We start from the raw sequence: 24,758 nt of genomic DNA, 5'->3' as shown, positions 1-24,758 counted from the left end.
AATTCTGGGCCTCAGCCTGGGCTCCTCAGCCCTGCATGTTCCCACCAATACCATCTTCCTTTTGCTTCTCTGCCTGCCTGCCTGCCTGTCCATCCGCCTGTCTGTCTGTCTGCCTGTCTGTCCGCCTGCCTGTCTGCCTGTCTCATTCAGAGGTGGTTTCTTTCTCTACAGCACTTAGTCTTATTTCTCATTTGACTTTTTGTTTTTTGTCTCTGTCACTGTTTCTCTTTATCTGTGCCCCTCAGTGTCTCTGCCTATGAGTGTCTCTCTCTCTGCTGCTATCTCTACTTGTCTATCTCTATATTTATTGTCTTTATGGCTATCTCCATTTAAAAATTCTATCCCTTTCCCTCTCAGCCCCAGCCCCGGGCCTTTCTGTGCTGTTTCAGGTGGCTGTGTGTCAGTCCTCCTGTCCCTCTCCACATCACAAACCACAACCCCTACCTGTGGGCTTCTCTGCCTGGCTCTGGGGCTGTGGGCAGCTTTCCCCTGTCCAACGTCTAGTGGTCACTGCAGAGCTGTGGTCTGGCTCCTTGCAGGCTGACACAATGTGGCTTCCTGGCCAAGGACATAGAGAGGCTCTGCGGGGCACTGAGAGCCAACTGCGAGCTCCACCACTTGGATCACCTTGAGTGAGTATCTGCATCCAGGGGGGCTAGGCGGGGACAGTACAGGCTGCTCAGTGATAGAACATAGGTGTCCTGTTCTGTTTCGAAGCATTAGGCCCTTAGTCTTTCTCCACTGACATTAGAGACCTCAGGGAGTGGGGGAGTGACTTTCCTTCCTGACGTCAGGGGCGGGTGGAGTGACTTTCCTTCCAAGTATACATCCCACACTGGTACCCTTTGCAGCCATCCCAGAAGACCACAAATTTTGGAAAGAATACTGGGAAGAGGGATGAGGCCCATGTGTGATGTGCAAAGATTTAACCTAGTGCTTAGATTGGAGTTCCTGGTCCCAGAAGCAGCTGGGTGACGACACTGATAAGAAAGCAGAACTCACTCCATGGTCCACTAACCTCTTTTTCTTTTCCAGCCTATCAAACAACTCTCTGGGGGATGAAGGGGTGGCCCTACTAGCCCAGCTGCTCCCAGGACTAGGTCCCCTGCAGTCCTTGAAGTAAGCCACTAACTACCCCCCAGGCCTCTGTGGGAGGGTTTGTTCTATGTCCAGTGACGATGTAACCCTGTAGTGCATATGAAGCCCCTTCCTCCAGCACCACACAGGCAAATGCTTAACAAGGGCCCGACTGGGGCTCTGCTCATCCTGGCTGGACTGGGCAGAGCTCTGCCCTAGCTTCTGCTTCAGATCTTATCCAAGCAGACCCTGTGTCTCTCCGTGGGCTCCCACGGCACCTGGGCTGTGCAGATGCATGCAGTACGAGGGGATCATGGGAAGCATGATGGACGCATGAGGACATTAAGCGATAAACTACTGACAGCAGTCATTCTAGTCCCTGGTTACAGAAAGAGGGCCACTTGATGAAACTCCACCTAGGTGGACAGGGAGGACTCATGCTGGAGAAGACACCACACAGCAAGTCTAGAGAAGCCCAAGTATTCTGTTGACCTGATAGAGAGGTGGGAGGACCTCGGGGTGGGAGGAAGACCTTGGTGAACAAAAGATCCCCCACACTCTGCCTACTCAACCACATTCCTGAGCTCTCAAAGGCCTCGGATGTTCTCGGCTCTCTCAGTACCCTCCTGTTCCCAAGCTTCCCTGGACAGAAATAAGAGGATCTTGTGAATGAAGCTGAAGGCCCTGGGTTCTGGCTGTCTGTGCTGCCTGTGCTCTGTATGGCCTTGGGAAGTCACGGCAGAAGCTGAAGCTTCTGGGTGCCTCAGTAAATGCATGAGAATCGGGTGGAGCCAGGCTGTAGTGGCACACGCCTTTAATCCCAGCACTCAGGAGGCAGAGACAAGTGGATCTCTGTGAGTTCGAGGCCAGCCTGATCTGCAGCGTGAGTTCCAGGACAGGCTCCAAAGCTGCACAGAGAAACCCCGTCTCGGAAAACAGAAACAAAACAAACAAACAAACAAAAAAGAATTGGGTGTAGTCTCCACTTGTGGCTGTAATGAAGGAGCACTGTGGCCCAGGGCCTTTCTTGCTACAATACTATGTTACCAGGAGACTGGCTGATCCTGGGGGTAGGGGCACTGGGGGTGCTTACAGGCAGGAAAGGGGCCTTTCTTTTGCAGACAATGGCATGCAGATTGAGTTTGCTGGCAGATTCTTGCAGGTATTCTTCACAAGGTGACAAGGTACCTGTGAGGAAGACCCTGGGTCCCAGCAGGACCTTACATGGCAAATGAAAACCCCATGATAGGTGGAAAGAGACTATGAGAGAAGAGAAATCTTTGTTCTTGCTTCAGGATGGCCGCCCCCTCCCCTGCTTTTAACCCTGAACCCCACCCCACCCCCTTTATCTCTGGGTTCCAGTCTTAGCTCTGTCACCGACACAGCTTATCCCTGGAGCAAGTTCCTACCTGTCTAGATCATCTCAGCTGTGTGGTGCAGCTGGAGGGTTACCCGCTGGTCATCAGGGTCTGCCATCTGCTAGCAAAGACGCTCCCATCCCGGGACCTAAGCTCTGATGTACAGAGAGCACGTCTGAGTCCTTGGTGGTTTCACCATTGTCTCCTGTGCGATCTCTAGCCTTAACAGGAACGGTGTGTCCCTGGATGCTGTGTTTGGCTTGATCGCATGCATGTCTTCCGGGCAGTGGGTGTTCCACCTAGATGTCAGGTGAGCGGCTGCCCTGTCCCCTCTCGTCTCCCTCCCATCATCAGTTCCTGCTGAGGCTCCTCTTTTACACGTCACCCTGCGTCATCCTCGGGGTCTTAGGTGCAGTGAGCTTGCGCTAGGAGTTCGTGGAATGAATGAATGAATGAATGAATGAGAGGGAGATTTCTCCACGTTCTCCTTGGAACAAAAGTCTTTCAACTCTCCCTTACTCTCCAGATTGTCCTAGGTACTCCCAAGCAAGCTGGGAGCTGGCTGGTGGCCTTTGGGGCTCAGGGACTAGCCTAGCTGTGGCATCTCCACTACGACACTAGAAGGGAAGGCAGCAGCCACCTAGGTCTCTGAATCCCTCCATGTAGAAATCCTGTGGTCTTAGGAGCACTTTGTCCCATTCATCCCTCCCCGAGAACCCTAAGAATAAAGGTGTGGTGGCAGGTGGGCAAAGCCGAGAAGCTTGGTGCGAGTTCTTGGACAGAGCCCCGAAGCCAGCCTCCTCTCCCAGTTCACCACAAGAGGGCGCTGAAATATCGGGCCACAAGTCCTGCAAGGGTCTTAGCTAATCATAGCTGTCGTTTGATCCATTGTTATTATATTCCCTGGGTGGCGGGCCACTCCAGGTCTTTAAGCCCTTCAGGGAAGGGGACCCTTGGGCTATTCCCAACCCACTGCTTCCTTTTCACTTCCAGCCTTGAGAATGACCACGTCCTCCTTCGAGGAGCTGGAACTAGCAGGTGAGGAGGGGAGATCTGGGCCATCTGGCTTGCCTGTGGCTCTGATTCCCGCTTTCTGTGGATGCCCCATCTAGAATTGAACCCCGGGTCTGGTGTGGTCTCTGGGACAGCTGCGCTGTCTAATCTGCAAGGCCCTGAGAAGCCTGGCTAGCTCTTTAAAATAAACCAATTTAGCACTTCACAGGTGCTCCCAGCTGCTCCCAAGTGGCAACAGGTGTCAAGGCCTTGAGTCCTGGAAGCTGTCCTCAGAGACAGGTGGGAAGTAGGGAAGGGCCAGCTGGACAGTGACCTCACCACGGGTAATGTGCCAGGCAATCTGAAGCCAGGCTAGGTCTAGGCTAGATGCTCTTGGTTCCCCAAATAAGAGCAGAAGTATTGAGAAACAGGGAGGCCGATGTATGGTCCTGTCAAGTGAATGGTCAGGGGAAGCCCTCTATTCTGTCTCCGCTTACCGGCTTAGGGGTTGACCTGGATAGGTGTGACCTGCTGATTTTCCTCGTTCTAGCCTCCCTTTCTTGAGTCTGAGTTTCCCCACCTGAGTAATAAGGGTCCTGACTGGGGTCAAATCCTCAGGTTCCCATCCAGGTGTTCTGCCTCCAGGTGTGAAAGTCCTGAGGGTGTGGGAGCCCCACAGGTGTGACTCAAGCTATCCTTTTGCTATGCTTTCCCCCCTCCAAGGGATGCACTAGCTGGCAGATGTGGACAAGAGCTCCCAGCTGGAGCCCCGTTGATGGCAGGCAGTCAGCGCTGCACCTCCAGGAGCTTCAGGTACTGTATTCCACTTTTGTTCAGGGGTTAGGGAATGAGCAGAGCCAGGGGTCAGGGCTTCGAATTAAAGTAGAGGGAAGAGAGTTTGAGAGATGGGAAAGGAAAGAGGCATGGAACAAAGGCCAGCGCTGGGGGCTGCGGGGCCCCTCTGGGTCACCTCGGTGGAGCCAAGGCCTGACGTTCTTTTTAGAGAAGATGTCATATCTGGGAAACACACTGGAAATCCAGCTGTCGCCAGAAAAGTCTGGCCTGGGTAATTCCTAACTGTGCCACAGTGGGCTATAAAACCCTGCCGAGCCCCGGCATTCTCCTCCAAGAGATACTTAAGCTGGCATCAACAGAGCTACTCACAGAAAAGTTGCCATGCCCCGGGCGGGAGAGACAAGGAGCGAAAGCCAGGGTGAAGGCATGTTTGGAAGCACGGCAGTGTAGCTGAGAGCATAGTAGGAGAGCCTGGGCAGGGCATTTATTTTATACTTAAAGAGAATAGGGAGCCCCTGAAGGTTTGAAGCAGTGGAGAGGCCTCTTTAGATGGGCAGTGTTGAAAAACGAGACATGGACTGGAGAAACAAATCGATGGTTCAAAGCGTGTGCTCTTCTTACAGAGGGCCTGGATCCAGTTCCCAGTGCCCCTGTGACAGCTCACAACCATCTGTAATTGCAGTTCTAGGGAATCTGACACACTCTTCCATGGGCCTCTAAGAGCACCAGGCATGCACTTGGTGCGTGTACATGCATACGGGCAAAACACATTTTAACAAATTAAAAAGATGAGGCACTTGGAGGGTGATGGAGGGTTGTGAGATGAAGGCTGGAAGCCAGAGGGCAGTAAGTGGTCCAAGCGAGTGAAGATGGCATCCGGGGTCAGGGAGGGTGCTGGGTGGAAAGGCCTTGCACCACATGTCAGAGCTATAGGGAGTGTGCCCTGCAGGGCATAAGAGAGGAGCCTGAGGCCTGCAGTTCAGTACCTGTTGGAAGAAGGAAACAGGGGACCTGTGTCCACTCTGATCCTCTACCCTGTCTCCTGTCCCTTTTCAGCCTTCAGGGGTGTCAACTGGAACCCCGGAGTCTTGCCTGCCTCTGTGCCGCTCTGGAGAAGTGCCCAGGGCCTCTGGAAGTCAAGTAAGTGGCAAGACACATCCCTGAGGACACAGTGTAGGTGGCGTGCAGAAACCTGGGAGAGGGCTTGTAGGGGAGACTTGATGACTCTCCCCTGGCCTTCTTCCACCAGACCCATCAGCCCCACTCCAGGAGTTATGAGACCCGCTGGTAGGAGGTCAGTCATTTCCCAGGAACCCTAGCCTCAAGTACTGGGATGCATGGGGTCTTGTACCAGAGCCCCACACAGGTCTCTCCCTCATCCTGCCTCTAGGGCTAAATCATCACCTTTGAGCCCTTTGTCCCTGAACTACCTCACCCACTTCAGAACAACCAGTTCTGTGAGCAGAGACCAACCCCATGACAAGGAGTTGCTCAGCCACTGGAAGCTGGCTGGGTTTTGAGTCCTTGGGCCTCAGTTTCTGCTTCTGTGGAGCAGACAGTGATCCCTTTATTTGGGAGTCAATGTTGTGATTCTTATATAAAAATAGCCTTTAAAAGACTCCAGGCTGGAGCCCCCTCAAGCCTACCCTTCCCTCCCACTGAACCATGGTGCTGTTTGTCACAGCCCTGTCCACTTCTTGCTCACTGTATGTCCCCTTTTTACTTTCTGATTGCTTAGTTTTTATCCAAGATGCTCAGGACTGGAAGTGTTTGAGATTTTGGAATTTTCTTTAGGGTTTGGAATGTTTGCATATGCAGAATGAGATACATTGGCAAAAGGAATCAGCTCTAAACACAAAGTTCATTTGTTTCGGGTAAGCCCTATGCCATAACCCGAAAGTCATATCCAGTGTCTACAGTGAGCCTGTACTTGGGGGCTGGGACCTGTCAGGACTGGAATTTTCCACTTGCAGTGTGATGTCAGTGCTCAAACTATGTCAAATTTTGGATCTTTCTGATTAGTGCCACTCCGCCGCCGTTTGCAGTCTTAGGCCAGGTGCAGCCTACAGCCTCACCTGGCTCACACCTGCTTTCCTAGTTTGTGGCAGTCTCGTGCTCTGACTTCTGGCTCCACCACAGATTGGTATCAGCCTTTGGACAGGGTAATCCATGCGGGCCCCCAGTGTGTGTTTCCCATGCATTTCTCCATAGTGAACACACCCAGAAGGAGAGGTTTGCATTGTTTGGCAGGATGGGATCTGGCCATGCGCAATCTCCCTGCGTTTAGACGGTGTGGCTTTCCCTGAGGGTCACGTCATGAGTCATTAAAAACGTTTTATTTCATTTTGCTCATGTGTTGTTTGCAGAGGGGTGGTAATGTATGTCCATGCTTCAGCATGCGTGTGGAGGTCAGAGGAGGCACTTCTGGAGTCGGTTCCCAGGAATTGGTTTCAGGTTGTCAGGCTTGACAGCAAGTGCCTTTACCCTCCGAGCCATCTCACAAGTCCTCGATTCACTTTTTAAAAGCTTATTAGATTTATTTTGTGAGCATATGTGGGTGTGCATGTCATGAAACTTGTATGGAAGTCAGAGGAACTCACAGTTATTGGTTCTTGCTTCCCACCGTGTAGATCCCAGGGAACCGTTTCAAATCACACTGGCCCTCAGTTCAGCTTTGAAAAACTCCTTTAGAACACTTTTAGACAATGTTTCAAAAAAGTTGCGGAGGAGTGCAGAGAGCTGGCATCTCTTGTTACATAGTGTGTTTGTCGCAGTGAAGAAACACCTGTGACAGACAGCTGTTGACTCAAGCTTTAGCGCTCTTTCAATGGAGACAGATCTCTGCATTCTGGATAGCCATGCACCAGCATTGCATTCAAGCCTTTCTTCTCAGCCTCCCGTCTTCCCCAAGCTTGCTGTTCTTTCTTTGTTTTCCATGTCCTCCTTGGTTTTGAGGGCCCCAGGCGGGTATTTTGTAAGCTGTCTCCTGGTTGAGTTTGGCTGGTTTTCCCCCAGGTTAAACTAGGGTCTAGACTTGGGAGCAGCATCCCCTAGCCTAACTACCCCACGGTATTTCTTTAGGGCATGCTCTCAGGCTTACACTGCCGTTGACTACCGGACGAAGGCTGTGTCTGCCACGCTTCCTCGCTGTGAGGTTACTTTGTCATTTAAGCAGCTCTTTTGTCTTAGCCCCTCTCCCCCAGGAGTGATGGACTCATAACACACCCCACCCCCTCTCAGTATACTATAGCACACAGCTAAGCACAGTGGCACCTGCCGGCAATCCCAACACTCAAAACTGAGGCAGGAGTATCAGGAGTGTAAGGCCAGACTGGACCACACAGCTGGCTCCAGACCAGTTGGGATTACACAATGACACCCTGTCCCAAAACAAAACAACAAAAACTCCCATGCACACACATGTATGCATACATATATAAACACATGCATACATGCTCAATGATTTTGAAGTAGTTGCCAGACAGTTTATACTTTTTGTGGGGGCATTGAGACAGGTTTCTCTGTAGCTTTGGAGTCTGTCCTGGGACTAGCTCTTGTAGACCAGGCTGGCCTCGAACTCACAGAGATCTGCCTGCCTCTGCCTCCCAAGTGCTGGGATTAAAGGCGCATACCGCCACTGCCTGGCTTGACACTTTATACTTTTATTTGTAAATATTTTGGTATGAAAAGCTATACATATTCTTTTGTTTTGTTTTGTTTTGTTTTGTTTTTCGAGACAGGGTTTCTCCGTGGCTTTGGAGCCTGTCCTGGAACTAGCTCTGTAGACCAGGCTGGTCTCGAACTCACAGAGATCCGCCTGCCTCTGCCTCCCGAGTGCTGGGATTAAAGGCATGCGCCACCATCGCCCGGCAAAAAGCTATACATATTCTTTATATTTATTTATTTACTTACTTAAGTTTTTTTTTTTTAAAGACAAAGTCTTCCTGCGTCGCTCTGGCTGGCCTGGAACTCACTTTGTAGACCAGGATGGCCTTGAAATCACTCTCAAATGCTAGGATTAAAGGCATGCCCCACCATGCTCTGTACTCTCATTTTTAATGTAACCACAAAAATATTATCAAACCTCAAATATTAACAATAATGTCCTGCGATCATCAACCACATCATCCAGTATATTCAGTGGCCCTGCCTGGGGTGTTTTTGCAGAGTGCTTGCATTTCCATGCCTTTGAACCTAGGCTGTCTGCAGCAGGATGCTGCAAACCCACCTAGATTTATGCAGACAGGCTATACCAGGCATTCCTGTGGTGTCACAGCAATGTTTCCCATATCACTTCAGCATTGTGTACCTGTTAAGCCCTGGGTTACACAGGGCTTGGAGCTACAGGTCCTGCTCATGCTTTATAAGAAAGACAGGCAGAGTGGGGGTTCGGAGAATAAGTAGTATCTCGGGGTCCCCGCCCCCAACATCACTGTCTGTCCTGGGACTCCCTTAGAGATCAGGAAAGGTGGTCAGTTGCCCTGCTGCAGGCCTACCTCCTTCTCTACCTACTGGTGGACCAGTGATAAGTCGGAAGGGGTCATGTGTCTATTGCTTTAAAAGTGTGTATAGACCCAGAGACCATGGAGCTGTGGACTAGGGATTTGGGGAAGCCCTACAAGGGAAGGTGCTGTGCAAAGGCCTCGCTCAGTGAAGGCCCCACCCAGATACTGCCCCGGATCCAGGCTAGATGGGGCCAGAAAGAGTGAGTCTGAGCCTGAAGCTGAGCTCCATTAGCTTAGCTCCATTAGAGGTACTCAGCTTCAGACCGCAGCCTGCTCCTGCCCCTCTGCTCCTCACCCACACCAATGCTGTCCTGCCCTCTCCTCCCAACCAGCTAATGAAAACAGCAGGACTGGGGCCAGTGGCCTTCAGGCACAACTGGCAAGGGATAGAGGAGGAAGTGCAGGATGGGTAAAGGGGGGGGGGGGGGCGGGAGGGGTGAAGGCAGGAGGGAAAAACAGCCTAAGGGGCTCTGGGGACAGCAAGTGATTCCAGACCCTAGTGGAGGGCAATGGGATTCTCCGGATATTCAAGGCACACAGTGGCCCAAGGGTAGGTGCTTGTGTCTCCTGTGTGTGGTTCTGTGACTTTATCTGTACCTACTGTGCGGTGATTGGTGGGTTTGGATGAGTCATAGAAACCCATGTTTCTCCAATGGGACAACAGCCCCCAGTCCCACTTGCTTCCTCCGTGCTGGGATGGAGGTAGCTGATGACCCTCTACTCACAATTCTGCTAGCCTGTGGAGTTTGTAGAGAGAGTCTCCTAGACCAGGAGTCCCTTGGAAACCTAAGATGTCCAACAGCTTGTGAAAGACACACAGAATAAAGCAACTTCATTTGCTCCGTCCAGTGCTTCCAAGATGTGTCTGACCTAACCCAGTCTTGAGAGGGGATTCTGTCAGCAGCATGTCTCGTCTCATCTCCTGAGGGCTCTGGCTGTAAAGCTATGCTGCCCACTTTCTAGAGGGTTCCCCCACCTCATTAAAATCGTTTGCTTCACAGCTTGTCCTGCAAGACCCTGTGTGATGAGGGCCTGAAGACCCTGCTGCAGTGTCTGCCGCAGCTGCCCCAGCTCAGCCTGCTGCAGTAAGTCCAGGCTTCCAGGCCTTTTGCCCGGTTGACCGTGTCCCCAGGCTCCGTGGGGCAGGGTTGTCCTTATTCCCTCCTCCTCTCCATTCTCCCATCCCTCACCTCTGAGACTCAGGTCACTCAGCATCACCCTGATTGTCTCCTCTGGACCTCAGTTTTGCATTCTGACAGTGGGGTTCATATTCCAGGTCTTGCTCTGGGTTTGTGCTCAAATAGGCCATGTGCTCAGAAGCTCATGAAGGATGGGAGGAGTGTGGCCAAGAGTCGGTCACGTGTCTGTTGCCTATGGGAAGGTCACCTACCCCTATGAAGGGCCTAAGCAGATGTAGGCCATGTATATGTCACATGCCATGTTTCTAAAGGTCACCCCTCTAACTCTGTCAAAGGGGAGGAATTTAAGCAGCGTTCATCAAAGTATTTAAAACTCTATTTTCTAATTTCAGTGCAGACTGGTTAGAATTTAAAAAGGATTTACTTTAAATATGCTTCTAGAAGAGGGGGCAGGGGAGAAACATCCACAGCTGAGATGGAAAAAAAAATACAACAGGAAATTAAATCATAGCATTAATAGCGGCAGCAAGAGCACCGAGACTGAGCTCTGGACGTGTCCAAGACTGCTTACATTGCCTCTGGACCTGTGCTTCTCTTCCGAGCCTATGGGTAGTGGGGAGGGGGGTGTGCAGATGTCAGATGGCCAGAGACAGGATGGTCAGACACACCGCATCTGTGTGATGATTTGCATCTGTCTCTGGGCCCTTGTTTGGCCTTTTATTCACCCTTGCTGCTGTTGACCAGGCACCGTCCGGGGTGCTATGGGCACGGGAATGAAAGCAAATGACCAGGACCTTCCCTTCTTGGTGTTTTCCTCATAGTACAGTGAGCCAAGCAAGGAGCACAGAGACAGCGAATGATACAGCCAGGTGGTGTCAAGCAGAACCCAAGCCCTTGGGAAGGCTGAGGCAGGAGGATCTCAAGTTCTTGGTTAGCCTGGCTACAGAGTGAAATCCACAGGGGAGAGGGAGAGAGAAGCCTAAACCAAACGATCAATATGTGACTATAACCAATAACAAGATACAAGATATTCTTCTTTAGTAGTAAGTATCTGGAGAGAGGATACAGATGATAGTTGGCAAATGGTAGGTGTCTCAGGGATTCTATTGCTGTGAAGAGACACCATGACCATGGGCACTCTTATAAAGGAAAGCACTTAATTGGGGTGTCTTCCTTACAGTTTCAAGGCTCAATCCATTTTCACCATGATGGGGAGTATGACAGTGTGCAGTCAGTAGTCTCTGAGAACCCTACATCTTGCAGGCAACAGGAAATCAACTGAGACACTGGGCAGTGTCCTGAGCATAGAAAACCTCAAAGTCTGCCCCCACAGTGACACACTTTCTCCAACAAGGCCACACCTCCTAACAGTGCCTCTCTGTATGAGATTCTGGAGACCAGTTATGTTCAGACTCCCACAGGAGGCACGAGCAGGAAAGCTACAGGAAGGACAGCAATGATCTGGCTTTGTGAGCTTGTGAAGGGCAGGGAACTGCATTCCAGGAAGGGATCAGCATGTCGGCAGCCTGGAAGCACAGCTAGCTTGAGGGGTTACAGGAACAGCCTTGATCCTCAGGAGAGCAGAGTTGCTGGCTGGCAGGAAGAAGCCAGAAGATAACGGAAGGAGTTATCAGGGCTGGTCACGGGACCTGGGAGCCGGGGAGAGGCTTTGGGTTTTCACTCCCATGAATTTGAAAGACAGATGAGTAGTTTGAATTTTCCAAAGCTAAGGTAGACTGCTGACTAGAGGAAAGACTCAGGGTCAAGAGCAGCAATGGAAAGAGAGGGAGCTGTGCCCCAGGCAAGATGCACCCACATCCAGGTGTTTGAGGCCCAAGTTTGCAGCTGGTGGTAATTTTGCCCCTTCGGGTATCACTAGGATGTCTGTCTCTCCTCACTTCTTGTGACTTGTGATCTGTGTGGAAAGAATTCAACTGATCAAGCTGACTAGTGAGACCAGCTGCATTGGCGAGTTCAGGATGCAATGGAGAGACTCTGCCTCAAAGAATACTTGTGGAAGCCAGGCGATGGTGGCGCACGCCTTTAATCCCAGCACTCGGGAGGCAGAGGCAGGCGGATCTCTGTGAGTTCGAGACCAGCCTGGTCTACAGAGCTAGTTCCAGGACAGGCTCCAAAGCCACGGAGAAACCCTGTCTCGAAAAACCAAAAAAAAAAGAAAGAATACTGTGGAAGATAGAGATCAAGGAAGATTTGTGTTAGCAACCTTAGGGTGCTCACACACACACCCCTGCACCCACACTCAACAACATGCCCATACATGTGCATGAACACCAGACACAGAAAAGAAGAAATAAATGTAAGGTGCTAGAGATGGCTCCATGGCTAAGAGAACTTCTTGCTCTTGCGAGTTTGATGGCTAACAACCACCTCTAACTCCAGCTCCAGAGGATCGGATGCCTTCTTCTGTACTCTTTGGGTATGCTGCCTCTTCCATACACACAGGTAACATACACCCACACAGACACATAGAGACATATAAACACAAATAAATCTTTAAAAGAAAACTTAAACCATAGCAATAATCTTGCATGACCAGGCAAGGTGCCTACTGGAGAGAAGAGTACCACAATTAGTCCCGTTTGCCCTATAAGGGGACTGAGACTCCGAGGCTTACTACAGGTCACACAGCAAAGAGAACCGGAACTCAAAGCCCTGTTATATTGCCCCCCTTGACTCCCTGTTGTCTTTTGTAATAACTTGCTGAGCTGGCAGCCAAGCAAGTTAATACCCCTCTTCCTATCCCTCCAGCATAGCTGTTTTCTTGGCCAGTGACCCTACTTGGCCCTGCCCGTTTCCTTTTCAGGCTGAACCACACAGTCCTATCTTCAAAAAGCCCCTTCCTGCTAGCCGACATCTTCAACCTGTGCCCACGGGTTCAGAAGGTCACGCTCAGGTGGGTATCGTGCTGGGAGCCCTAGAGCTAGTCTTGGAGGGTGAAGCCTGGTGTTTGGAGGGTGTGAGTGCTCAGAAGTACCCAAGCCGAAGTCTGGGGGCACCCTGGGGCAATGGCCAAGGGTGACTGAGTGTTTACTGTCACTACAGGTCCCTGTGCGATGCTACCCTGCACTTTGGCTCCAAGGAAGAGCAAGAGGGTATGTGCTTTGGGTAAGTCCCCTGAGCCATCCTGGACGTGCTCAGAGATTAGGGACAAGCAGACCTAAATCCTAGGGCCAGAGGAGCATGCAGGATGCCTGCGGCCAAATGTGAGCTAGTTCCTCCAGCAGGGAGAATCAAAGGCCCGGTGAGGGCTGGGCTGGGCTGGGCCCAGAGGCTAACAGAGAGTCTGTGTCCAAATAGACTGGGTCCACAGAAAGGGCTTCATGACCTGCTCACCAATCGGGCTATCCTACCCAGTGGCACCAGGGCCCCCAGGGGCCTTGGGCAAGCTGCTTACCCTTTGACTGTTGGCTTCCTCAGATACAGCAGGGAGCTAAGGAACATGGGCAAACAGAACAGCAGAACATTGGCAAAGCTGCACAAGCCAATATCTAAGGCACCAGGCCTATACAGTGGCGAGTGACCCTGCCCTCTTGGCCCTGACAGTGCTGGAGGGCAAGAGGATAGTCTTTGAATGCAGAGGCAGCTGAATGCCACTCATTCCCTGCGGGACCCTGGAGCTACCCCTCTGGATTGTCCCCTCTTCTGGGAAATGACGGTCAATGACTAGCCAGTACCTGCTGAGCGCTACAGTGAGGTCATAGAATGGAAAGAAGGGCGTGGACTCTGAGCTCTGATTGCTGACTGCTTCAGACCCAGGGGCAGAATCGGTCTTTCTGCGAAGGGTTAGATAGCAAATAATGAGGTCAAGTGTGGTGGCACACACCTATAATCCAGAGACTGAGGCGGGGAGATCCTGAGTTCAAGGCCACCCTGGGCTATGCAGAAAATTCATATCCTAAAAAAAAAAAAAGAATTTTTAAAAATTAAGGAAAGTAATAATGATTTTTTCAAATTAGTAATAATGATTTTTTTTTCAAATTAGCTAGCAATTTTATAAACTCTCTGACTTAAGGGTTTGTTTTTTGTTTTGTTTTGTTGTTTTTTTATTTGTTTGTTTCTAAAGATGGCTGGCTGGCCATGGCCCTTTCATGCAACTGACTATGAGATTTCACTGTAAGGCCTTTTAAAACACAGATGTCACCCTCATTCTCCCTCCTCAGTCTGAATTTTCTTACTGAAGGGAGAGAGTCCAGTTACTGAAATGATCTGGAGGTCTTTGCGCTTGAGTTCGAGTCTCCTGACCTTGGTCTGGAGTTTCTGATTGGCAGGTTTGGTGAGGACCCAGGATTCACGTTCCAAGTTCCCAAGTGATTCTGATGTAACTGGTTAGGGACCACACTGAGAAGCACCCTTCCCAGAGTGAGTTCATAGACACCAAAAGGGGCCTGCAGGGAGCTGTGGGTGCCCGGTGTTCTCAAAGGGTCCCAGCGTTGGTAAGGGCGCCTGGAGCTCAGGGGCTGAATGCAGGAAAAGTTGATCTAGAAGTGATCTGAGTATCTGAATGCTTAATCTCTTTCTTATCTCCGACTGAACCCCACAGCTTTCCAGGGTGCAGCCTCGGCCGGGAGCAGGTGGAGTCACTGTGTTGTGCACTGAGCAGCTGCAAAGGCCTCATCCAGCTTGAGTAAGTTGGAAGGAGGAGGAGGGAGTGGAGCACACCTGGATGGGGCTGGGCAGGTACAAGAGTTTTCTTAAGAGCAGGCATCCTGTGTGTCCCTTTTCAGCTCTCAGGACCAGTTGTGGGGGGGGGGGGGGGGGAAAGACGCTGGTTTTCATCTTTAAGTCTTCCCAGCCTGTGCTTCCTCTCCTCCCCTACTCCCACCATGGCCAAATTAGTCTCTTCTCTCATCCCTGTACGACAAACACCTAACTGAGGTGACTTAAGGAAGGGAGGGGTCTATTTGGACTTACGGGCTATTTGGTTGATTGGCTTGGGGGGTTTTAAGACAGAGTCCCAGAGTCTAACGTAGCCCAGATTGGCCTCAAACTTTCTATGTAGCCAAGGATGATGGAGAACTTGGATCCACCTGCCACCACCTTCAGGATGGTAGGATTACAGGCGGGCACTACCCCACCTGGCCTCAGCTCCTGGTTTGAGTGAGCTACGTTCCACCATGATGAAGAAGGTGCAGTGGTGTGGTGGAAGCATGAGGAAGCTTCTCTCCTCAGTCAAACCTCTCTGGAAATACCCAGGGGTGCGACTCCTAGGTGACTCCAAATCCAGTCAGGTTGGCAGTAAAGATTAACCATCACATCCTGTAGCTTGGGCAGCTCTTCAGAGAAGGTGCCGGCAGCCCCTCAGCCATGGGCTGGCCCAGTACATCTAAGCCTGTAGGTAGATGTTGGGAGGCAGGGTGTCTAATAGGAGGCATATTCTCTTGCCTAGCAGGTGGTAAAAAGGACCAAATGGCTAGGCTGAAGAAGAACCTGGAGCCAGCCAGGGTGGGGACTTATGAAGTGGCGTGCCTGTGGCTTGTGTTGAGTGCTCAAACAGCATAGCCCTCGTCCCCCAGAAAGAAGACAGCAGCAGTGCACTATGGAGATTCTCCACATTGTAAATGCCTCATGTGTTCTCGTTACCCTCTCAGAAGCCTAGGTCCTATGATTGTCCTGTGCACAGATAAGACATTCAGAGCCCAGAGTTCCAGAGCCTGGCCAGCATTACAGAGCTACTTACAGGTGGCGGTCCAACCGAAACTCACTGGGAAATAAAGGAGCCTTGTAAAAATAATAATAACATACATAGTTTACATTTCTCTTGTGGCCAGATATATCATCTCAGCATTTTGGAGCTGAGGCAGGGGGATTCCAAGTTCCAAGCCAGCCTGGGCTCCGTAGCAAGTTTAAGGCATCACACAGTGAGACCCTATCTCAACTTCAAAAATTTTTCAGTGAAGGTGTTGTCGTCAAGAGGAGAACTGTGGCTGATTGAAAGCCTATGTTTTAGGAAAGAAGAATGTTTCGTGGTAGAGGGAAACTTGCCTTGTTTTAAAGACCATAAGAGCTGGCAGTGTAGCTTAGTGGTTAGAGCACTAGCATAAACACAGCTCTAGGCTCACACTCCAGTGTCACAGAAATCAAATGCAAATCATTCTATTAATTGACTTCATGACACAAGGCGATTTTTAAAATCTATCACACACATGCGCTTGTTCACATACACTCCTTCATTTCACGCAATGAATATCCAGAGACCAGAAGGAAGGGGCTGTTGGATCTCCTGGAGCTGGAGTTATGAGTGGTTGGACCATCCTGTGCAGGTGCTAGGAACCAAGCTCTGGTCCTCTGCAAAAGCAACAAGCACTCTTAACGGCTGGACCATCTCTCCAACCTCTATAAAGCAATTTTTAAAAGAACATTCTCAGAAAATTCCAAATAAACAAGTGTCAGGGCCATAGGACTGGAGAGATGATTGCTCAATAGTTGTAAACAGCACTTGCTGCTCTTGCAGAGAACCCAGATTCTGTTACCAGAACCCACATGGTAGCTGTCACTTAGCTGGAACTGCAGTTTCAGGGCATCTGGCCCCCCTGTAGACACCAAGCACACATGTAGTAGGCATACAGACATGTAAACAAACACCCATACACATAAAATAAAAAGAAAATAATCTTTTTTTTAACTGTCAGAAATATAGTTCAGAAGACCATGGCTCCGTTTCTAAAGTTGTGACTGAGACCAGGGTTGCTATCTGGAGGGAGAAGGGAAGGTATTGAGGTAGTTTCTGGTGGTTTCTGGCGTCAGATTCCTAAACCGCAGGAGGGAATCTATGAGGTAATTATATCCTCCAAACATTTGTCCCTTCCTTGGATCATTCTTGTTGGGAAATTGCAGATTCTAGCTGGCCATGGGCAGGGGAAAACTAATCTGCTTTTTTCTAACTCACAAAAGCCTGCTAGAGGAACCTGAGCCACAGATAACAGGGGGGGTGAGGAAGACACAGTAAACACAGGTTTACTGAGGTGCCCATGAGGGGGTCAGTGGCGGTTGAAAGCTGTCGGCGGCTATGCCCACAGTGGGGTGATGGGCTTGGTAGCTCAGACCGGTGCTGGTGCTTCTGGTGGGGGGAGCTGTTGGTGCTGAGGTGATGATAAGGAGCAGTGGCAGCCAATTCAGTGGCCCTGGGGACCATGAGGAGAAGGCGGAGCTAGAGCTTGGCTCACTAACACTGTCCCTTCCTTCTTGCAGCCTCAGGGACAACCTGCTGGGTGACAATGGGCTCAGGTGCCTTCTGGAATGCCTGCCACAGTTACCCATCTCTGGATGGCTTGAGTAAGTAAGAGCAGCCTCGAGACAGTCAGGGGACCCCCCCCCCCACGCTTCAACAAGAGCCTAGTGGGTCCCTTTAGAGAACACCTCAAGAGAACTTGAGAACAGAGTCAGTGATGGGAAGGAGTGACGCTTACCTGGCCCTATCTCTCACAACCTCCTCTCTTATTCCCACCGAGGGCAGATCCTGTGTCAGACACTCAAGATAAGTTAGACCTTCCCCTCCTTCATGTACCCTGCACCGAGATAGCAACATTCCATCCCTACCAAGTGCTGTGGGGCTGCAGCAGCCAGCTCCTGGTTGATCCCATTTCTGAAAACCCTCTGACGGCGTCTGTGGGACCCAAGTTTGGAAAAGGACTTGCAGCAAGGGAGAGTTCTCAGGAATCTTCCACTCTCTCACTCCATCGCTTCATGCAGCCTGTTGCTAGGCAACTGAACTTGGTACTCTGGGAGTCCCTGGCCCTGCTAGGGATGGAGTTGCCTGATCAGACTCCTCAGTGTCTCACACCATAGAACTGCAGGCTTGCAGGCTCATTAGGGGCAGCTCTGAGGACTCAGGGCCAGATACCCTTCTCTCTCTCTCTCTCTCTCTCTCTCTCTCTCTCTCTCTCTCTCTCTCTCCCTGGAGAATGAAATGGGAAGGGGAGTCAAGGGGCAGGAACCCAGCTGAGCTGAACTTCTCTCCTAGCCTCAGCCACAATGGCATCTCTCAGGAAGGGGTCCTGTGCCTGCTGGAGACCCTGCCTTCCTGCCCTCGTGTCTGTGAGGTCTCTGTGAGGTAAGCTGCCAACCACTGACTGATGGAGGAGTGCAAGACCCCCACATTGCAGCTTTATGTTGTGATTTTGAGTCTCCCTGATGGGTGCCACTAGGGTGGAGAAGGCCAGGTGTGCAGACTTATTCCTCATAGGCTGTGTGGCTAAGACCTGCCCTGCTTCCTGTGCCTCAGCCTGTCTCTTCTGCACCTACTCAGTGCCCTGGGTGCCCAGAGTGCAGGCTGATGCCTTCCTGCCCTCTTTTCTCACAGTCTGGACTCTGAGCAGGACTTCCGGATACGCTTGTCCGAAGAGGAAGAAGCTGGGACAATACTGAGGTAATCCTAGTGGGGTGTTGAGCAGAAAAAAAAAAGGCAGGGATTTAGATCTTTGAGGAACCCATGCCTTCCTCACCGGTTCTCTCCTAAGATGAACTTCTGACAACCCAGGTTTGGTTTCCTGATGAACATTGATGTCTTTATTCCATCCCCAACATCACACAAACTACATTATACCATATTATACAATACACAAAGTACACACATGTACTAGATACACAAAATGCACACACCCTACACATACTATCACACATAGACTATACACACAAAATATACACTAGTACATATACGCTCTCATAAACATACAGTGCATGAGAGCGCGTACACACACACACACACACACACACACACACACAGCCTTTGCTCTCCATCTACCAGCACTCCCTGCCTGATGAGGTCCTTCCCGCACTGCTCACCATGGGCCCTGAGTCTAGCATTCTTTTCTCTTGCTGTTTCTCAGAGAAAATCCTCTCAACCCTTTAAGGCCAGCTTCTATGGCAGCCCCTCCTGGAGGCACGAGAAGCACCAGTGGCCCTGATATCAGAGTGAACCTTTTTGGGGTCCTGCAGCCCCTTTTCAGGGACAAAAGACTTAGCTTACCTGTAGGCAGTGGAGGGCAAGGCCATAACCATTGCCCAGGCTCACCCTCCACACAGGGAGCCTGAACTACCCGGTTAGCCACAGAGTCAGGCATAGCAGGCAGGCGCCCTGTGCCCTACCCGTGTGGTAACGCTCCACAGGTGACTGACTCCCAGCTCCTAAGGCAGTCCCCAGCACCTGTCAGTTTGCATAGGCCTGTGTCCTCTGGGAAGCGTGGGAGGAGAGGCTGGCAGCATAAGCCTCAGGTTCTGCCCTGCTTTCTCCCCTCAGGCTATGCGAGTGCAGCTTCAGTCCAGAACACATATCCAGACTGGCTCCCAGCCTGAGCCAGGCCCAACAGCTGACAGAGCTCTGGTGAGTGACAGGCCCAGCCTGTGGGGACACTGAGAAGTGGGGCTCCCTGCCTGCCTGAGCCATACCAGTAACTGATCTCTGTCCCCAGGCTGACCAGGTGCCACTTGGACCTGCCACAGCTGACCAACCTCCTGAGTCTGGTGAATCGACCAGCAGGGTTGCTGGGCCTCAGGTACCCTCCTTCACCTGGGAGGGGGAGTGGGGAAGCTGAGGAAGATGGGGTCCCCACGGTCACAGCCTGGCCATTCCCTGTGCTCAAGAACCCACTTCTATGCCCCAGAGCCATCCCAGGCACACAGAGAAACTGTCCCTGAGGAGAGGTAGGCTATGCTTTGGGGTTTAAAAAAAATAAATCATGCTTTGTGTATAGTCAGTTGGCAGAGTGCTTATCGAGCATATATGAAGTCCTGGGTTTCATCTCAAACACCACAAAGGAAATAATAATTAAAATCAATTTAAAAATAACCAAAAAAGTTCTGAAGGACACCTAATGGAACACAAAATAAATATGCTTATATTCTCACCATAATGTAAAAGCGTTCAGAAAAAGAACACACTAAAATGGAGAGAGAGAGTAATCTTTTTAAACCCATATTCCATTTCCTGTGTTTGATAATTGTTCATTTTCTTCCTAATTTACTTCACATTCATTTAGCTAAAATATTTTACAGTAAAACACAGACCTCATAAAAATACCTCTTCTAAACATCTCACCGTGAATCTCTTTAAAAGCAAGGATTGGGAGCTGGAGATGGCTCAGTCAGTGAAATGCTTGCCTTGCCACACAAAGACCTGAGTTCAGCCCCAGAACTGAAAGCCCATGAAAGAAAGGAGGGGTGCAATCCCAACACTGAGGGGATGGAGATGGGGAGGACCTTTGGGGCTCCTTGGCCAGCCAGCCTAAGCCTACATGGCAAGCTTCAGCCCGTGAGACCCTGTCTCTCATAACAAGGTGGAGGGTCCTGAGGGACAACATCTGAGGTTGTCCCCTGGCCTCCAAATGCAAATATGCAGATGTGCAAATGCACTCACACACACGTGCAAATAGACACACACTGGGACATGAGCACATATGCATGAGTTACTTTTCCTGTTGCTGTGATAAACGTGACCAAAGGCTGTAGTCAGAGACTACATTCATTGCCTGGCTGTCCAGACCCGGATAAGAGCTTAGGCATATTCCTGGCTAACTCTTATATCTTAAATTAACCCATTTCTATTAATCTGTGTACCACCATGAGGCTGTGTCCTACAGTTAAGGTTCCGGCATTCTGGCGTCTTTCTCCTTCAGCAGTACATGGCGTCTCTCTGACTCCACCTACTCTCTCTCTATAGATAGATAGATAGATAGATAGATAGATAGATTGATAGATAGATAGATATGTTTGTATTTCTTGCCTGGCTTTAATCTGCCCTGCCATAGGCAGAAGCAGTTTCTTTATTAGCCAATGGTAATAAAACATATTCACAAGCCGGGCGGTGGTGGCGCACGCCTTTAATCCCAGCACTCGGGAGGCAGAGGCAGGCAGATCTCTGTGAGTTCGAGACCAGCCTGGTCTACAAGAGCTAGTTCCAGGACAGGCTCCAAAACCACAGAGAAACCCTGTCTCGAAAATCCAAAAAAAAAAAAAAAAAAAGAAAACATATTCACAGTAAACAGAGGGGAATCCCACATCAAAAGGGAACTCTGAAGAAAGAATCTATTTTGGGTACAGTTCCAGAGGGATAAGAGTTCATCATGAGCCGGGTGGTGGTGGTGGCGGCGTACGCCTTTAATTCCAGCACTCGGGAGGCAGAGGCAGGTGGATCTCTGTGAGTTTGAGGCCAGCCTGGTCTACAGAGTGAGTTCCAGGACAGCCAGAGCTACACAGAGAAACCCTGTCTCAAAAAACAAAATCAAAGCAAAAAAGAAAAAAAAAAAAAGACCCCATCATGGCAGGAACACGTGGCAGTCAGCTGCAGATGTGGTAGTTCCAGGAGGCAAAGATATCACATCTTTAACCACAAGTACAAAGCAGAGAATGAGAACTTGAACTGGGGTGAGGCTATGACCTCTCAAAGCCTACCTCCAATGACATCCTCTAACAAGGCTGTACCTCTTAAACTTTCCCAGACAGTCACAGCTGGAGACCAAGAGTTCAAACGCCTGAGTCTATGGGAGACACTTCTCAACATAGGAGCATAAACCCATATACACAAATAAATACGGATTGCAGTTCAGCCAGGACACCTAAGGAATCTACTGGCAATCCTTAGGGCGATACATTTTCTGGTTTAATATGAAATTCTCACATGGTCCTTACATGGAAGAGCTGGCTGTGGGGTCCATGTCCATACAGGCTCCTGGGCACTCCTGGCCCATGGCTCTGAGCTGTGACTACACATCACAGGCAGGACTGTGCTTGTTCATGTCCTCATGTGCCCTGGAGCTAACCACTTACTATCCTAAAGTGGTAGTTATGTCAAAAGGCTCCATGAGATGAGCTAACAAGTTTGTACCCCAAAACTTGGCTTCATGGGCAGCACTGCACATCACTATAGCCCAGAGAAAGGCACATGAGGGCTGATTATTCTCTTTACCATTTATTTATTTATTTATTTATTTATTTTGTATGCAGTATTCTGCCAGCATGTATCCCTGCAGACCAGTAGAGGGCACCATATCTCATTACAGATGGTTGTGAGCCACCATGTGGTTGCTGGGAATTGAACTCAGAACCTCTGGAAGAGCAGCCAGTGCTCTTAACCTCTGAGCCATCTCTCCAGTCCTTTACCTTTTTTTTTTTTTTTTAAGATTTAAGAATTCACATTTCTTAAAATGATAGTAAAATCAGCCATGAGTACTGTCAGGAGCCTGTAATTCCTGGATCAGGAGATCAGGGACAGCCTTGACTACCTAGAATGTTTGAAGCTAGCCTGGTCTACATGAGACCCTGTCTCAAAGTAAATAGGTAGATAGAAAAATAGATAGATAGATAGATAGATAGATAGATAGATAGATAGATGATGGATGGATAGATAGGTAGATGGACGGATGGATGGATGGATGGACGGACGGATGGGTAGGCAGGCAGGCAGACAGACAGACAGACAGATACAAAAAGTGAAATAATGAAAAAGGTAAAACTATAAAAGAAATTAACCACCATAACACACTTAAGTGTACAGCTCAGAAGTATTAAAGACTTTCACCCTGGCATCCTGCAAAGCTAAAGTTCTTTCTCCAGTGAACAGTTCCTCACGTCCCACTTTCCCCAGCCTCTGGCATGAGCAATCCCTGAACCAGACTCCTCCAGTTCCTTCCTGTCCATAGAATCATGCTGTATTGACCCTTTTGTGACTGCGTGTTTCACAGAGCCTGCTGGAGATGTGAGAACTTCCGTTTCAGGCCAAGCCCAGCAGATGGGTCTCCACAGTTTACTCCTTCATCTGCTGATGGACACTTGGGGTGCTTCTGCCATTCAGCCCCGCGCTGTGAATGTGGGTGTGCAAATGTGACTCTGTCCCCGTGTTCAGTTCTTTCCTAGATCACCCAACTCATGCCTTAAAATAAAACTTTCCAAGCCCCAAAGTAACATTTTAAAACTTGGCAGAAAATCCAGACGAGCATAAAGGAAAACAATGTTTAAAAAAAATAATGCAACTGAACTGTAAAGCAGGAATGTTTTAAATAGCTCTTTTCCATGCTACTATATTCATTTGTGCATTTTGTACAAAATTTAGAAAATGAGCCAGGCAGTGGTGGTGCACGCCTTTAAAATCCCAGCACTCAGGAGGCAGAGGCAGGCGGATCTCAGAGTTCAAAGCCAGCCTGGTCTACAAAGTGACTCTAGGAAAGTCAGGGCTACACCAGGAAACCTTGTCTCAAGCAAACAAACAAAGTTTAGAAAATGTAAAAAAACAAAATCAAGGGCTGGAGAGATGGTTCATTGGTTAAGAGCACTGACTGCTCTTCCATGGGACCTGGGTTCAATTTCCAGCACCCACAGGGCACCTCCAGTTCTAGGAAACCCAGTGCCGCCACACAGACATTCATGTAAGCAAAACACCAATGCACATAAAATAAAGAAAAATAAATCATTTTTAAAAAAGAAAAGAAGAGCCAGATGGTGGTGGTGCATGCCTTTAATCCCAGCACTCAGGAGGCAAAGACACGCGGGTCTCTGTGAGTTCGAGGCTAGCCTGGTCTACAAAGCAAGTGTCAGGACAGGCTTCAAAACTACACAGAGAAACCCTGTCTCAAAAAACAAAACAAAAAACAAAAACAAAAAAAAGAAAGAAAAGAAAATCAAAATAAAATCACTCATGAAAATTCCGCTTTCTCACCAGTGCCCAGGATAGTCGACATTTTCCTTGCACCTCACTCCACCTCTTTCTTCATACACATCTTCCTTCCTTTAAATAAAAAAAAAAAAATGGAGTTATAGTTAGGTATGCTTTGGTTTCATTACCTATACCACATAACAACTTGTGTTAAACCTGACAAATATTGTTTAAAAACAATACGCTCGGACCAGGGAGATGGGTGCGAACATGAGGGCCTGCATTCAGATCTCCAGATCTGTGTAAAGCTGATCACAGTGGGCATCGGCAATCCCTGCATCCCTTCCTAAGGAGGGCGGGAGCTGGGAACAGTGGCGTTCCTGAACACTCTGCTCGGCTAGCCTGGCTTATGGAGTGGAGAACAGAGACCCTGTGTCAAACAATATAGACAATGAGGTTGAGTCCAGCCTGGCTTACAAAGCAAGACCATGTCTCAAAAAAAATTAATTAAAAAAGAATTTTTTAAAAACATTAATCTCCCTTTTAATGCAGATGACAATGGCAGAGCAGTGCAGTAGAAGCATACAGGGCCCATAACACATATGACTAAATGCATAAATTATTTTATGTTGTATTAGCATATGTTAATTATTATAACAATGGGTTTCATTATAACATGTTCACACGTGTTTAAAATGTTTTTTATCCCCAGCAACCACATGGTGGCTCACAACTATCTGTAATGAGGTTTGGTGCCCTCTTCTGGCCTGCAGGCATACACACAGACAGAACATTGTATAGATAATAAATAAATAAATATTAAAAAAAAAAGATTTACTTTAAAATAAAATAAAATGTTTTTTATTATATCTATACCCCCATTATATGGGTTGTTTGTTTTGTTTTCTGAGACAAAATGTATATATCTCAGGATAACCTTTAACTCCTGATCCTCCTGTCTCCAGCACCTGAGTGGTGAGATTACAGGTGTGCACCACCACACCTGGTTTTTGTGGTGCTGGGAATGGAACCCAAGGCTGCATGTACTCTAAGTAGATACTATACCAACTGAGTACATCCTCAGTCCTGATTTTATAATTTAAAAATCTCTCTCTTCCACACACAGACACATAGATACACATACAGACACATGCACACACAAATGCACACACAGACATACACACATACATAGACACACACAGAGATGTACACACACAGGCACACACACAGATACACACACGTAGGCACACACAGACACATACATACAGATACACAAACAGACACACAC

The 24,758-nt window shown here is 49.3% G+C and overlaps 1 protein-coding gene across 1 annotated transcript in view; it reads left to right on the top strand.

The window, feature by feature from the left end:
- The window catches only part of Nlrc5 (NLR family CARD domain containing 5), a 69,095-nt gene that overhangs the window by 30,067 nt on the left and 14,270 nt on the right, over window positions 1-24,758 (top strand). The window contains exons 18-32 of the mRNA XM_041649997.1: window positions 540-632; window positions 1,036-1,119; window positions 2,656-2,745; window positions 3,429-3,473; window positions 4,152-4,241; window positions 5,280-5,363; window positions 9,730-9,813; window positions 12,692-12,781; window positions 12,931-12,993; window positions 14,429-14,512; window positions 17,077-17,160; window positions 17,849-17,938; window positions 18,188-18,253; window positions 19,124-19,207; window positions 19,296-19,379. Coding sequence (XP_041505931.1) covers window positions 540-632; window positions 1,036-1,119; window positions 2,656-2,745; window positions 3,429-3,473; window positions 4,152-4,241; window positions 5,280-5,363; window positions 9,730-9,813; window positions 12,692-12,781; window positions 12,931-12,993; window positions 14,429-14,512; window positions 17,077-17,160; window positions 17,849-17,938; window positions 18,188-18,253; window positions 19,124-19,207; window positions 19,296-19,379 — 1,215 coding nt within the window. The remainder of the gene's footprint in view (window positions 1-539; window positions 633-1,035; window positions 1,120-2,655; window positions 2,746-3,428; window positions 3,474-4,151; window positions 4,242-5,279; window positions 5,364-9,729; window positions 9,814-12,691; window positions 12,782-12,930; window positions 12,994-14,428; window positions 14,513-17,076; window positions 17,161-17,848; window positions 17,939-18,187; window positions 18,254-19,123; window positions 19,208-19,295; window positions 19,380-24,758) is intronic.

This window comes from Microtus oregoni, unplaced genomic scaffold, assembly GCF_018167655.1.
Source record: "Microtus oregoni isolate MIOR12 unplaced genomic scaffold, Mior012 000004F_ref0000308, whole genome shotgun sequence".
NCBI classification, from domain to species: Eukaryota; Metazoa; Chordata; class Mammalia; order Rodentia; family Cricetidae; genus Microtus; species Microtus oregoni.
The sequence above is the reverse complement of the archived record's forward strand: the minus strand, read 5'-3'. Positions and strand labels throughout refer to the sequence as shown.